At 37.9% G+C, this 13,928-nt stretch overlaps 1 protein-coding gene across 13 annotated transcripts in view; it reads left to right on the top strand.

The window, feature by feature from the left end:
* The window catches only part of CTBP1 (C-terminal binding protein 1), a 254,568-nt gene extending 240,949 nt beyond the window's left edge, over nucleotides 1-13,619 (top strand). For 11 of the 13 annotated variants that reach the window (XM_026064576.1, XM_026064587.1, XM_026064578.1 and 8 more), the window contains 4 exons: nucleotides 711-841; nucleotides 3,002-3,129; nucleotides 6,594-6,711; nucleotides 12,355-13,619. In XM_026064576.1, coding sequence (XP_025920361.1) covers nucleotides 711-841; nucleotides 3,002-3,129; nucleotides 6,594-6,711; nucleotides 12,355-12,541 — 564 coding nt within the window. In that variant the 3' untranslated portion in view covers nucleotides 12,542-13,619. Of the gene's footprint in view, nucleotides 1-710; nucleotides 842-3,001; nucleotides 3,130-5,130; nucleotides 5,223-6,593; nucleotides 6,712-12,354 lie in introns of those variants that run through there. The other 2 variants (XM_026064577.1, XM_026064588.1) reach the window with 2 other exon arrangements.
* The last annotated feature ends 309 nt before the right edge of the window (nucleotides 13,620-13,928 follow it).

Raw genomic sequence — 13,928 nt, 5'->3', positions numbered from 1 at the left:
CCGTACCATCTCTCTTACTTAAACCTCCACTTTGTTTTCATGTTGTGGATATATCAGGGTATATTGTAGTTCTCTGCGCTCAGTGTTCTCTACAATGCGAATCTGCACAATGCACAGCACAGCTTCTCTCCAGGGCACGCAGCATTCCCAACCAAATTCATTTCCATGCCTTCCTCGTGGAGGGAGGAAGCTGAAGTAACAGCAATAAATAAAACATAGGTCTACTGTATTTTGGTAACTAAAGGGAAGAGAGTTTGGGAATCCAAAAGCATTGATTTTTCTGAAAAATTCACGCAGGCTTTTATTTGTGTGAAAGTTTTAAACCACAAAATATGAATTTCAGAATGTACTGTAGTTTCTGTCTCATGCAATTTCACAGTGAAATAAAAAGGCGTAAAATGATTTGTCAGTTTCATATGCACATTTGTATCTTTTGATCATGTCTCTGCACAATATACGAAACAACGCTTCTATTAAAAGACACTGCTTACAAGAAACTAAAGGTTATTAAGTGCTGTGAAATAGCATTTTATGTTAGAAGCATCGCATTTTGTGGTACTTTCCGATGGAAAGGGAAGACAACTGTTACAGGTTAAATCAGCTGAATAGCCTTTGTTGTAATGGATGCTTCTTTTGAGTAAAAGATAATGCCACAACGATTTTATTTCATTTATTTTTATTTCATCATTCTTGTTTTTAACTTTCCCTAGATGAGACAAGGGGCTTTCCTGGTCAACACAGCTCGAGGTGGGTTAGTAGACGAAAAAGCACTTGCACAGGCCCTGAAGGAAGGAAGGATACGAGGGGCAGCCTTAGATGTACATGAGTCAGAACCATTCAGGTGCTTTTCCTTTATTTTATTTTTATTTTGTTCACTTTCTTAGTTTTAAGTCGTAGTGCATGATGCAATCAACAGCAACAAGAAAATAAGTTTTCCCGTCCTTTGGTAGCTAAATACTCCTTAGTAAAGCAACATGAATCTGTGCAGCACTGGACTAATGCAAATGTAGATGAAGCTTGTTCATGTGGTCAGAAGTGAAAAAAGTGACATCCAAGATTTAATTCCTTTTAAAAATAAAATCAAAATCTAATGGGCTTAATCAGCAGAAATATCAGGGACACAGGTTCAAATCGTGGGCATGGCTTTGTGTCACACGGCTTTGAGAGGAGTGCTCTTTGTCATTGACAAAACTCTGGATGCAACTAATGTTCATGTCTGAACAGACTCGTCCAGAAGATGAAAGGCCCAGAACTGGTGCAAGAAACAACTGCTTTTTGACACCTTTCTGCAAGAACAAGACATACTTTCCACCCAGATACCCTCTGCAGGAAAGCCACAAATGTACCAAGTTGCAAAATACATAAAGATAAGGAAGGTGACCAGAGTTCAGGTTTTGTTTTGTTTCACCCTTTCTCTTCATCTGGAGAGTAATAACTCTGCTGTCATTAGCAGAGCTGGTAGCCTGAGTTTTCTGAATGCCACCGGGAAGTTCAGTTTAAGGCAATAATATCCCATTCCCAAAGTGGCATTGGTATTATGATATAAACACTCCTATCAGAAATAGGCCTCTCTGATGTGTCCTTGAGCCTTGGCCCTGCCTTCTTAGCTAGAGCTGTCAGAATAGACTGCTGTAGCTTCGTGCTTGTATGTGACAAGCCTTTCCCAGTTTTTTAGTCTGGGCAGGGAGAAGTCTTAATTTTAACTGGAACAACCCACATAGCTTTTGAAGAGGAACAGATTTAGTACTTTGGGGTAGGTTGAAAAGACTCTAAAGAGAAGGAAGTCTCTTGTATCAGCTGAGACAGGGGGAAATAAAAGCTTTAAAAAACAGCAGTAGTATCCTTGGAGGTGGAATTTTTTTGTCTATGGAGACACAATGCCAATATTTAATATTATTTACACTGATCCTGCATTTGTTTACTTTTAAATGTAGCCATTACAGTGCAGTAGAGCTGGGCAAAGCTGGAGTCTCAGCAGCTCAGGGGGCTTTCAGCTACATACCTGCTTCCCAGTTGAGCTCTCCACGAGCAGACCCTTGTACCTATAGGAAGCCCCATTTACTGCATGAAGATGCCATCTGCAGAGATTCAGTTGCAGGATTGCAGCCACAATTTCCTTTGGCTGCAGTGCTCCATGTCTGTCTGAAGGCAGCATGCAACTCCTTATCCAAGAGTGTGCTAGATATTCTGACTTTTATTGAACTAGGGATGAAATATGAATTATTACCAACTCTGAAGGCACGTTTTTGTCTTAATGTATTTGTTCCCTTGTTGTTGCAATTGACTGTAAGATTATTAAAACTGAAAATAGGTAGGAGGAGTAAGTTTCCACTATTTTCAGTTTCCTAACTCTGTTTGTATGATAGCACTTTCACATAGATTTATTGCTTCCTCTGAAAATCAATCCATCAAGTAAATTTCCTTATTTCTGTGGAATTTCTGTACTGCAACAGGAATGAAAAATTAGTTAAAAATGACAGGAAAACATAACTAGGTATCACAAAATGTTGAGGGTGCTCATGGACACGCTTCTTACTGGGAAATAATTGTAACTCATTTTCTTTATTTAACTAAATGTCACTTTGACAGTGACTCTTTAGAAAGCCAAGATTTGTTTGCTAATGAAATAAAACTGTGATGTAATGGACCAAATAAAGTGGCATCCTGAATTGATTTGGGTCTCGCTTTATGCATTTCTGCACCAGAACTGGAGTGGCAGTGGCTGTAGTTAGCAAAAAGTGCATTGGACAGAAGCTAATGTTGCTACTAGTGCTACTTTACTTAGGTGCTACCTTTCGAGTCTATGAGAGATCATTGTTACTTTATTATGCCATGAGTAGTATATTAAATTAACTGACAATTAAAAACAAATCCAATGAGGAATATTGGTACAGTTCCTTTCTGTTGAAGAAATTAATTTGAATGTATGTACAAATCCCTCTGGATCCCTCTGCCCCCAAATATTTTTTGTCATTTGATCTTGTTTTAAATTTTCATTTAGCTTTAGTCAGGGCCCCTTGAAGGATGCACCAAACCTGATCTGTACCCCACATGCAGCCTGGTATAGCGAACAAGCCTCAATTGAGATGCGGGAGGAAGCAGCGCGAGAGATCCGAAGGGCGATCACAGGTACTGACGCACACTATTGCCTCCTTCACTGCTTATTTCATTTTAACAAACATTTTTATTCTTCACTGTTGGAAGATGTTGAAAATGACCAAACTTAGGTTTTGTTTACCACTTCTAATACTGCAATATCAAAACTAGCAAATACCTGATAAGTCTTTTCCCACCACTGGAATAGATAATTTGGGGGGTCCATTGCAGTTATCAGGAAAAGTCAGCTAGTGGAAAAGAAGTATTTTCTATATAACAGAAATATACTGATGTGTAAAAAAAATCTTCCCTTTTTGTTTCTTGTAAATACTATCCTTTTGATGTGTTTTACTGCAGTTGAGCCAGAAACTGCTGGTATCTTCTATAGCTTTTCCTAGATGCCCCCTCATACTCACCATAAGCAGTGCTGTTTCCTATATTTTTTTCCTTTATTTCAGCTCCTTTCTATTTTCCAGAGTTCATTCAAATTTGTCTTAGAAGAGGGACTGGGATTTCAGTGTTTTAAGGCTGTAATATTCAGGGAGAAAACATTACCTAAAATTTCACATAGTTCCTGGTAGCGCTCTTATTGCCACAACTCACTCTTAATTCAAACCAAAGTTTTCAGTATTTGTTGGGAGCTACTCTATTTTAGAAGATGGTTCTCTCTTTAAAGCATTGCTAAAGAAGTCTGGCATTGTAAAGGGTGAAGTCTCTTTGTTGTATAACTGCCATATAATTGTAAACTGTTTACAAAAGAAAAAACAGTTATGTCTTGAACATGCAATGCTAATAAATAAAATGAGAAGTGTGGGCCATTTGGCTTTGGTTTGAATCCCTTGTAGCCTAAAATAAAAGGAAGAATTTTCATACTGGAAAATGACTCATTAAGCACTAATGTTCTCTCTTTAGTAGGACTTTGCTGTTTTCCCCTTGGCAATATAGACTGAATGCTTTACAGACATGCAGAGCCATCTGTGTCACCTTGAGGGTGGTTCAGTGCCAACACGTTGCTCTGCTGTACAAAAAGCACTACCGGTAGCCTTTCCCAAATCCTTTGCCTAGAGAGGCTAGACAATTTAGTTTCATTTATAGCCTGTGCAGAAAGAAGATGGCTCTGTAAGTCTGGGTGGTGATTAAGGGCACCTCTAAAATTTGATTTGCCCTTTATGGGCCGATTTCTCTCCATTTTAGAGGTAACCTAAGGAATCTGACCATCCCGTAGCTGAAACTGGTTTTTGTGGGTATACTCCCAAAGGACTGTAATAGTACCTTCATGAAGTTGTTGCATAACTGTTAAATGCTCCCAAATAGCTCTGGGAAAGATTGCACAAGCCACTGTACCGTACCTACTTGGGCAATGATTGATGGGCAAGTAAGCATTAAAAGCCTAAGATCTGAAAACTGAGTAAGAGTCAGCTGCATGGAGCTAGTTTTATGTTAAGTGTTGTGCAGTAGCCCACACACATGTGCATGGGAAGACGGACCTGTTTTCTTAAAGTGGGCGATTGTGCTATTGGAGTTCTAAATCATTGATTTGTATTAAAGCTGTCATCACTTCAGTGTTTGCACATGGTTTGGTGTAAGATCAAATTGAGGCCAACATTAGGGAGGTGAGAAAGACGTTGAATTGCAGTGGAACAAATGTAGGAAAGATAGAGGAAGTGTGGGATGAAACTGAATCTGTGAACACCATAGGGGGAACAGAAAAGAGAAGGGGTGGAGAGGGAGAAGCTAATTGGAAAAAGGTGCACGATAAATGAATGCATGCTTGAGTAATATGACTACCATCTGAAGATAAAGATGTTAAGATGTTTTGCTGTGGAAAAAAATGCCAATGAGGTTCTGCTGTATAAAATGAAAACAGGAGAAGATTAAATATCAGAACATTCAAAATATTAAATAAACATGACCGCTGAAAACAGTGATAGAAGAAAAGGGAGGGTGAACATGGCAAGTGAAAAGATCATTATGAAATATGTTTACATTAAAGTAATATTTTATGAGAGGAGACTAGTAGAACATTCCTTACAGAGATTAGCAAAATGAAGACTGAGAGGGGCAGGAAGGAAGACATGATTGCAATCGAAAAATTCCTGAGGAGGATAAACACCAGAAAAAGAAAGGTACTATGTAAATTAGAGGGCGATTTTGGCAGAGGATTAAATGGATATATATTAAGGCTAGAAAGTATAAGATGGTTTCCAATCAGGAGAGCAGTGGGAATTCACCGGTACTGGGGCATGTACCTTGTCTTGTCTGATTTTGGAACTAAGAAGCCCTTTCTGCATAGGATGTGAGAAGTTCAGGTGACCTAAGCACAAGCCATGGAGGCACAAGTATTTGATAGCATCCCACTAGAAAAAAGCAATTCAGTGAAAAGACACTTTTTTTTTTTTTTTTTTACAACCCCATCATAGCTAGGCTGATGAACAGAAAGCGCGGGCAAAGAGTAGTCAAATGAAATCAAATTTTTAATCAAATTTCTAGGAGGAGAATGGAGACAAAGCTATTAAATACCTTAATGATGGAGCATGGTCAGTTTTTGAAAGGGTTTCTGGGATATTATTGCCAACAGTAGTGGAGCTTAACTCAAACTTGGCTCTTCCCACCTCTGTGTTTGCACACTAAAATTAAATTTCAGAAAGAATGCATTAAAACAAATGTCAGAAAAAACATAGGATCCAGTTGATCTCCCATTGAGGTAGGCAGAAATATTCCAGTTGCCATAGAGGAAATACGGATCATATCTGTTCATGTCATTTTTTACAGGGCTGGACATAGTTTCATGGAAGACAGAGGCTTGTCCAGTATGTTTTGAATTGGGTTGACAGATTTTCCAGTATCTGTGCCTTAAACTAAAATTGTACTTTAGGGATTGAATGACATTAGGTAAAGGTAGTGAAGAACTGAAGAGGGAAGTTTTCTGATGTATTTTCATTTTTGCTTAGAAAAGAAGGAAATGGTTGAGGATTTATACATTATAGTAAATAAATTTAAAGAGCAGTTGAGATAAAGAAGTGTAAGATCAGGAGGGCAGGAAAAAAATCTCAGTCATACTCATGTTATCCCAGATTTTCCACAGATTTTTTATTATCATTGTTATTATTACTATTATACATGGGGGAAAAAGGAGAAAAGTGAAGTTAGAGAGCAGGAGTCTGTGTTACTGAATTTGAGTGGAAACCATGCTGTATATTCAAGCTTTAGCTTCTGGGAAAGGATGAATCTTAGTGATTATGGTTTTATTCAGATCCTGGTTATAAAAGATAATTAGAGCGACAGAGAAATAAAAACTATGCAGAGCATTTTAAGTATTAGTAGCCAAGTCCCAGACAAAAGGGGAACAGTGAGGACTAAAAATGAGCTTATAGTGTGATTTTACGTACTGTTTATATATGCAGATGTTTATAACTATTTTAATACATATGCATTCAGAGCATATAGCATATGAAATTTTTTTGCATTTCCCCTCCCTTTCCCTCACTTCATCCTAGGTCGTATTCCAGACAGTCTGAAAAACTGCGTTAACAAAGATCATTTGACTGCAGCTACGCATTGGGCCAGCATGGATCCCGCAGTTGTTCATCCAGAGCTTAATGGTGCTGCGTACAGGTAAGCATGCTGCAGATGTAAAAGCAATATCTCCTTAATTCAGAGGTAAGTATTCCAGCATAAAGAAAAGACCTTCCTGTTAATAAATGAACCGGTTTTGGATTAGGCCCCAAGTACATTGCTTTTATAATTGTTGCATTCATGAGAAAAATCTTACTTCACTGCTTTCTGAAATCAGTCACGCAGTGTGTCAGTAAGTTTCCTTTCCTTATCTTTTTTTGTGGTTAGTAATAGTAATACCTGAACAATGTTTTTTATATATTCCGACAAAACATGCTGGTCATCTGCAGTGAGTGCAGTGGAAGTTTATGTTCTTTTTGCTGAAGGTAATGATAGTTGCCTGCAGAACAACTTACAGTAATAATAAACTACTGTTATGTGTTTTGGTGGCCTTCAGACACATGAGAGAACATAAAATTAGTAATGAATACGGTGGAATAGCTTGTGGTGATCATGAAAATATATTTAAAGTAGTATTTTCTAAATTTTGCATATAATTTTTAGAATGTTCCTTATAAAGCATTTGAGGGACTTAAGGTATTCTTGATCAACTGTGAAAGCAGAGTCAGCTTTTTCACTGACCAGTCAAGTATGTATATTCCTTAATTACTTTATTTGCTTGATAATCTTTCTCTGTCCTTTTATTCCTAGCAGCTCTCCTAGCAGTACATTTTTCCTCATAGTCAGCTTCACACTATTTTTATTTATGAAAAACATCTGCAATTTTATCTTCCAGTATGGAGTTTACTCCATAAGTAGGATGAAAGTGGCTGAGAAAGCTGTAAGCTGCTGCTGAAAGGCAGTGCCTTGAGGGAAGGGACAGTGCATTACTTTCACTATTTCTCTTTTACTTTTTTCTCCTAATGTTTCCATTCTCATTCTTCATMCATCTTTCTTATCTTCATCCTTCTGTAGGAGGACTATCCCATACTTTTAATGGCTGTGGGAATTCTTTCTGCATTCTTCCATATGAGAACCCAGCTGTGCTATGCTGGGAAGTGAAGCAAAGCTCTAATGTCACAAAAAGTTCCAACACTTTGGTCAGAAAGCGATGGAGAGACGACAGTGGGGAGGGTCACCACCCTTCACCACAATCTCCTTATCAGTAGCCGTAAGCACATTAAAGAAAAATCCCAACTTTGATTTGATCAACGTACATATATCTCAGATCAGCTCAAGATGTTTATTTATGGAAAAAGTATCAATAGCCCTAAGTATCAAGAAGGCTGTTTTTGCTTGCTTAAATGGAAAGTTCAAACACATACTCTTTTCCACACATCATGTAGTTTCATTGACTTGAGTTTGGACCACTGAGGGTGTAGCTGAATACTGTTGAGACTTACAATGGCAGGTGTTTCTGAGCTGGGGGTAATAACTACAGCTGTGCCATGGCAGTTGAGAGCAGGGTTGCTTGCCCAAATATAAAATTCAGTTGTTTGTTCTCATTTTTGGGGTCACAAGTCTGGCAGAAGCCAGTCTCTCAACTCAAAATGGATTTTAACTTAGGAACATTTTGGGAGTTAATGTTTAATTACAAGCCAAAGACCTTTCATATTTAATTTGAGCAACAGGAGCATGGAACTAAATGCCTTCTTAGACATTGTTTCAGTCATCTTTTCAATAGAGAAAATTAATCACAAGTTAAATTTTGACTTCACAACTTTTTTCAAAAGCAAAATAAAACTCAGTGGGGCAATTTCAAAAGAGAATGTAGAATCATACCACAAACATAAAAAGCTTCTTTTCTGAGGGGTAATAAAATAGTGTTTGAGCGCTGGTAAGAGCGGTTGTTACTTCTGTGCAATATAAAATGTATGGAACTTGAAGCATAGACTTTATGAAGGAATCAATTTCAGAAGCAGTGTTTGCATGTGCTAAATTCCGTTCTGTCTTAACTACAGAACTTGAATTGATTTTTCAAAACAAATTTGTCTGTCTTCTTTTTGCATTACAAGATTATATTCAACTAGTTGCGTTCTGGACTCTTTCACAGGAAGTGCAGTGTTTCAGATGTGCTAATAGCTGTATCATCTTCATGTAATTGTGTTAGGAGATAAGACCTGGGATAATAGTTTATATGTTAAAAAATGCAAATAGCTCTTTTGGTGAACTAAAACTAACAATTCTGTATATATCATTTACTTGAATTTTAATAAAGGACAGAACGCCTAAATTATCAGATGTTATCACAAGCAAAGAACACTGAGCATTCATCAGCAGCTATAATCCAGATCGTCTGAATATCATTGTGTTCTGTGGAAAACAAAACCATTTACTATGCAAAATGCAAGACACCGTATCAACAGAAAAGGTCAAGCAAACAGGATGGATCCCTTGAGTAAAGATTAATGATATTGCTGAGAAGGAACTATATGTAATGGTCTTGGTGAAGCAGCAATGCATATGCTGCTTATGTGTTATTACTGTGTACTTGCTCCTGAGCTGCTTGTTAAGTAAACACCCTGCCATTTCCTATGTCACAGAGTGCAGGGGAGGCTGGTACATAGGCACAGTGACATTTGACAGCCGGTAAACAGTGATTATGCAATTTATAGAAATGTTGACACATCTTTCTGCCTTCTAGCAGGTACAAGATGAGAGTATCCAGGTACCTAAGAGGTACTTGGATGAGAGTAGAATCCACGTAGTCAGATAATGGTAACCATTCACAAATTATTTCATATTAAGGTACTTTATCAGTGATTTTCAGACTCCTCCTGGTACCTAAGATGCAGCACTTGTTTAAATTGTAAACTCTTTGAGACAGACTCAGTTTCGTGTGCAGTGCCAAACATAGTGAGTTCAAAGTGCTTCTGTAGTATAAATAAAATAATAATGTGGGAGACTAACATGGAAATTAAAGTTGCTTTTAAGTCCCAGTTAAGAGTGCTACTGTAGTTTTCTTTATAAAGTGATACTAAATGGGGAAAGGGGAAGGAAGAGTATGAAGTAGCAGAGGAGATGTAGCTGATCTCTCGCTTTTGCTTTTGCAAAAGTTTAATTAAATGGACATTTTATCTGGCAGGTGTTTTGACTGCTCCCAGAGGTGGAAGATTGAGAGCAGCTTTATGAAGTGCTGGAGGAAATATATTTGCTGATTAAGAATAGGAGAAGAAATAAATAGCAACATAAAGGAAAGTTACGTAGGATAGAAATGCCCATGTAGAGGCTGCTGAATTTATGTGCCCTCCTTTCAGAGATAACAGAGGTTTGAACAACACAGATGATTAAATTAAAAGTGGGCAGAAATATCAAAAGAGCATGGCAAAATAGGGTTAGGAGATGAGAGTTGTCAAGCAAAATGCAGCTTCTGTAGAGGGGTATGTTATCACTATTTTGGCTATTGTAACTCTGTAGCTTTAGGACAACCAAAACAATTGTAGGGCTTCTGGATGTTACCAGAGGTCTTTAGGAAGCGTATTTCTGAGGAGAGGTGCTGGTGGACAAAATCCCAGTTAGAAAAGTTACAGCCTAATGTCCAAGGGGATTATTCTATATATACAGAGAGAGTGCCTAGAGTCAAATCAGAATTACAGGTGTTTAGTCTGAACTGCTTACTCTGCCTATAAGATAACTGTTAATGCCCCTGACCTAGGATCAGCCGTTTTCAAAAGGGGAGGCTCTGAATTTCTTCATGGGGGAAACACGGTTGTAGAATTTGGTATCTCCTTGATTTGTGCTAGCTCAAGTATTTTGATGCGTGGGGATGATGTCGTTAGAAACTAGAGATTCCTTGTTAGAAACAGTTGCTATGTGCAAGAGGCTCATCTTTTAAACGGAAGTTTTAGTCATTTCCTGTTTTTTGTTTTTTTCCCCCACCAAATACCCAGGGTAATAGATAAGCCATTTGAAAATCAGATTTGAATAAATACAACAATACCCAGTCGGACAGTATTCATAGGAATTAAAGCAAATTTGATTAATAAGATTCAAATTGAAGTACTGAAACAAGCAACTAATTCCATTAGCAACTGCAAATTAATTTTAAGGCACCTCTCTGGAGAAGAAATTAGCGTAAGAAACGCCATAAATATGTGCAGAGTTCCTTGGGTTGTACCCTGGGAATGAAGCTTTTTGCCCTACGGATCGTGTGGTCTTTCGCACATTGGTTATTCATCCCAAATTGCAGTCAGTGTTATGATCTGTAGGAATCTTTTCCAGGATGTACAGTGTCTTCATCTTCGTTGTGTCGTATCAGATAGCCATGATGGCAGGGTGTTTGTGAAAGGCAATTCCTGTGATGCTTCTGTGGTGGAAGCTGCTTTTCTTCCTGTGAGTTTCCTTGCTGTTCTAGATAAATTCTACCCTGATTTTCTAGCTGCTTGAGGGAACTTAGGATGAGCAACGCAAACGTACATTATTTTAGAAAAGCTGCTATTGAAATGGTGTGAAATTCCCTGAGGCATTCAGTGTGGGAGACACTGGTGACCAGAAAATCAGCTGCCGAATATTGTGACACTTGAAAAAGCTTGACTAGACTACAAGTGTGGTTCCTCCCATTTAATTTTAAATAAATAATAGGGTAGCAAACGCCACAGTGAGTAAGTAGTAGTCATGTGTGTTCAGACTTATAAAATGGGTAACTCTCTCGCTAAGGCACTTGAGTAAGGAGAATGCAGCAGAAGAGAACAAAGGATGAGTATGCAGCTCTGCGATGGCATGGGGCAGGGGACCAGAGGGTCGATGCAGATGGCCAGTATGAGATCACTTGCAAATCGGTACTGAGGTACTTGGCTAAAGAGAAAGCATATTTTTGTAAAAGCATTCATGTGTAGCTGTTGTTTATATATATCAGCACCATGAAATACCAGTGTTCATCAATCTCATCTGAACTTGGGGACTGCAAACAATAGATTTGCAAGGTTTTTTATCCTGGTAATATCAGAGCCATCATAAAATCAAGTTGAATCACAGGGTGATTTTTTAGCTAAATTCCTAAAATATTTAGGCTTTGGCGTTCATCTGGGAAGAGTAACAAATCTTTAAAACCGTGCACAGTTGCTTGAGTTTGTATCTTTTTCTAGCAGTCTGCCTAAAGCATTTGTTCTCTGTGTAACAAATACTGATCCTCTTTCAGACAAGTACTGTGGCAATTTTGGAGTGGAAAAAACTACTCAGGTGTAATAGGCTTGAATTTGTCATCTTAAGAGTGTGTGGATGTGGTTGCTCTCCTAGGGGACTACAACTGCAAGATTATTTTAAAGAAATATTTTTTGCAAACCAGCACAAAATTTCCACATGAGAAAGAAGGAGGGAAAAAAAAAATCCCCAAAGGGTAAAATGAGGAAAAATCATGGAGGATAGATACTTCTTGTGCACACCTAACCTGAATTACTTCTTGTCGAGGTAGTTCAGGATCGTACTTTCAGAGAGGAGCAGCACTTCCAGGTTGTTTCTGTTGTGGTGTTGTCACTTGTGCTATTAAATCTGAAAAAGCTAGCAAATCTTTATTTCTCATTTGGATAAAATACAGCATCTATTGCTTTATTTAACAGCATCTGCATATGGTATCTCATCTTGAGCCATACTAACACATCTGGTCTGAAAATAAAACAGACATCTCTGTAGTTCTCGGAAGCAAGGCCGGGCTTTCCTGTCAGCCATCTCCTGGTTTTAACACATGTTCTTATTTCCTTCTCTCAGCAGGTATCCCCCAGGTGTTGTAAGTGTGGCTCCAACTGGCATACCTACAGCAGTAGAAGGAATAGTCCCCAACCCAATGTCTTTATCACACGGCCTCCCTGCTGTAGCCCACCCGCCCCATGCTCCTTCCCCTGGCCAAACTGTCAAACCAGAAGCTGATAGAGACCACCCAAGCGACCAATTGTAGCCTAAGAAAACAGCATTCCCAGCATTGGAGATCTCAACTTCAGCGTGTGGAAAAAAAACACAAAACAAAACCCTGGATTTTGATTAAAGGCAAAACCATGAACTTACAGGAGGAGACGACTATTGTTTTAGAAACTGGTCCAATATACAATATAAAAGGAAAAGGTGGGAGACAAAAAGAAGATTTGGAAACATTTTTTCCTCCGTATAAATTGTAGTTTGTCCCTGTCCAGTGGACTGATTCACTGTTTCTGTGTCCTATGGGTTCTTTGTTAAGCAAGAGAAGTTAGTAGTTAATTATATCATGAATGTACTTGTCTGTGTACAGTTTTTAGAACATTAAAAAGGGTTTGTTTGCTTAGCTGTCAACAAGGAAAAACATAAGGGAGGCATTCAGCAAACCAATTTTGAGATTAAAAATCCTTTCTTTTATATTTTAAAACATGCCCAAAAATGAGGCAGTTGGCAAACTTCTCAGGACAATGAATTTTTCCCATTTTTCTTTCTACGCCACACAGTGCATTGTTTTTTCTACCTGCTTGTCTTATTTTTTAGAATAATTTAGTAAACAAAAGAAAAGCAGTTTCTCCTGATTTTGGCATGAATTCCCTTATTTCAAAATGAAGACAACCTTGCAAAGAGATTTTGAGGAAAAAAAGGTTTTGTATAAACGAGCATTGTGCTTTTTGTCACCAGTTAAAGTATATATTATTGGTGGTATGCGAAAAAGGCACTAGACTACTGAAAAGTAGCAGCATTTCATTGCCTACATTGATTCCTTCCTGGTAATGTGGTAGGCTAGCAATATTTTTGGTTAAAATCATGTTTGTGACTGTAACCATTTGTATGAATTATTTTAAAGAAATAAAAATCCCAGACAAATATCATATGTGTAAAAATTTTTATTTCTAGTAACTGTTTATTCAACTTTTATTAGGTTTCTTAGCTGTAATTTTTAAACAGATGCTGTCAAGTATTTCATTTCTAGCTTTACTTTGCTCTCTGTTGTTTGTAATACCGTCTTGGAAGCTTGAAAAATAATAAAAAAAAAAATTCTTTCCGTACCATTTTTCCCTTTACATTTCGTGAATGTTGATCTTTTTTCCTGTGTTTCTAATGGAGTTTGAAATTAAGATGGATTTTGATTTGTACACCGGCATCATCAGCTACAATATGGTAACAGCTTTTATGCCACCACTGTGGGCAGAGCAGAGGAGGTACCGCAGCAACACGACAATAATAATAAACGTCTTTTGCCGAAGTCCAACATGCGAAGTGTCCATTGTGTTATTTGCTTTTGTGATGATGGAAGTGTGCAGCAGGACGTAATTATATTCCCTATCTTGAGGGAGCTTGTTTCTTTGAACGCAGGCAGAACTGTTTTTAAG

The sequence above is a fragment of the Apteryx rowi genome, unplaced genomic scaffold, assembly GCF_003343035.1.
Source record: "Apteryx rowi isolate R43461 unplaced genomic scaffold, aptRow1 scaffold_22, whole genome shotgun sequence".
Classification (NCBI taxonomy): domain Eukaryota; kingdom Metazoa; phylum Chordata; class Aves; order Apterygiformes; family Apterygidae; genus Apteryx; species Apteryx rowi.
Note: the sequence above shows the minus strand (reverse complement) of the source record. Positions and strands in the feature narration are given on the sequence as shown.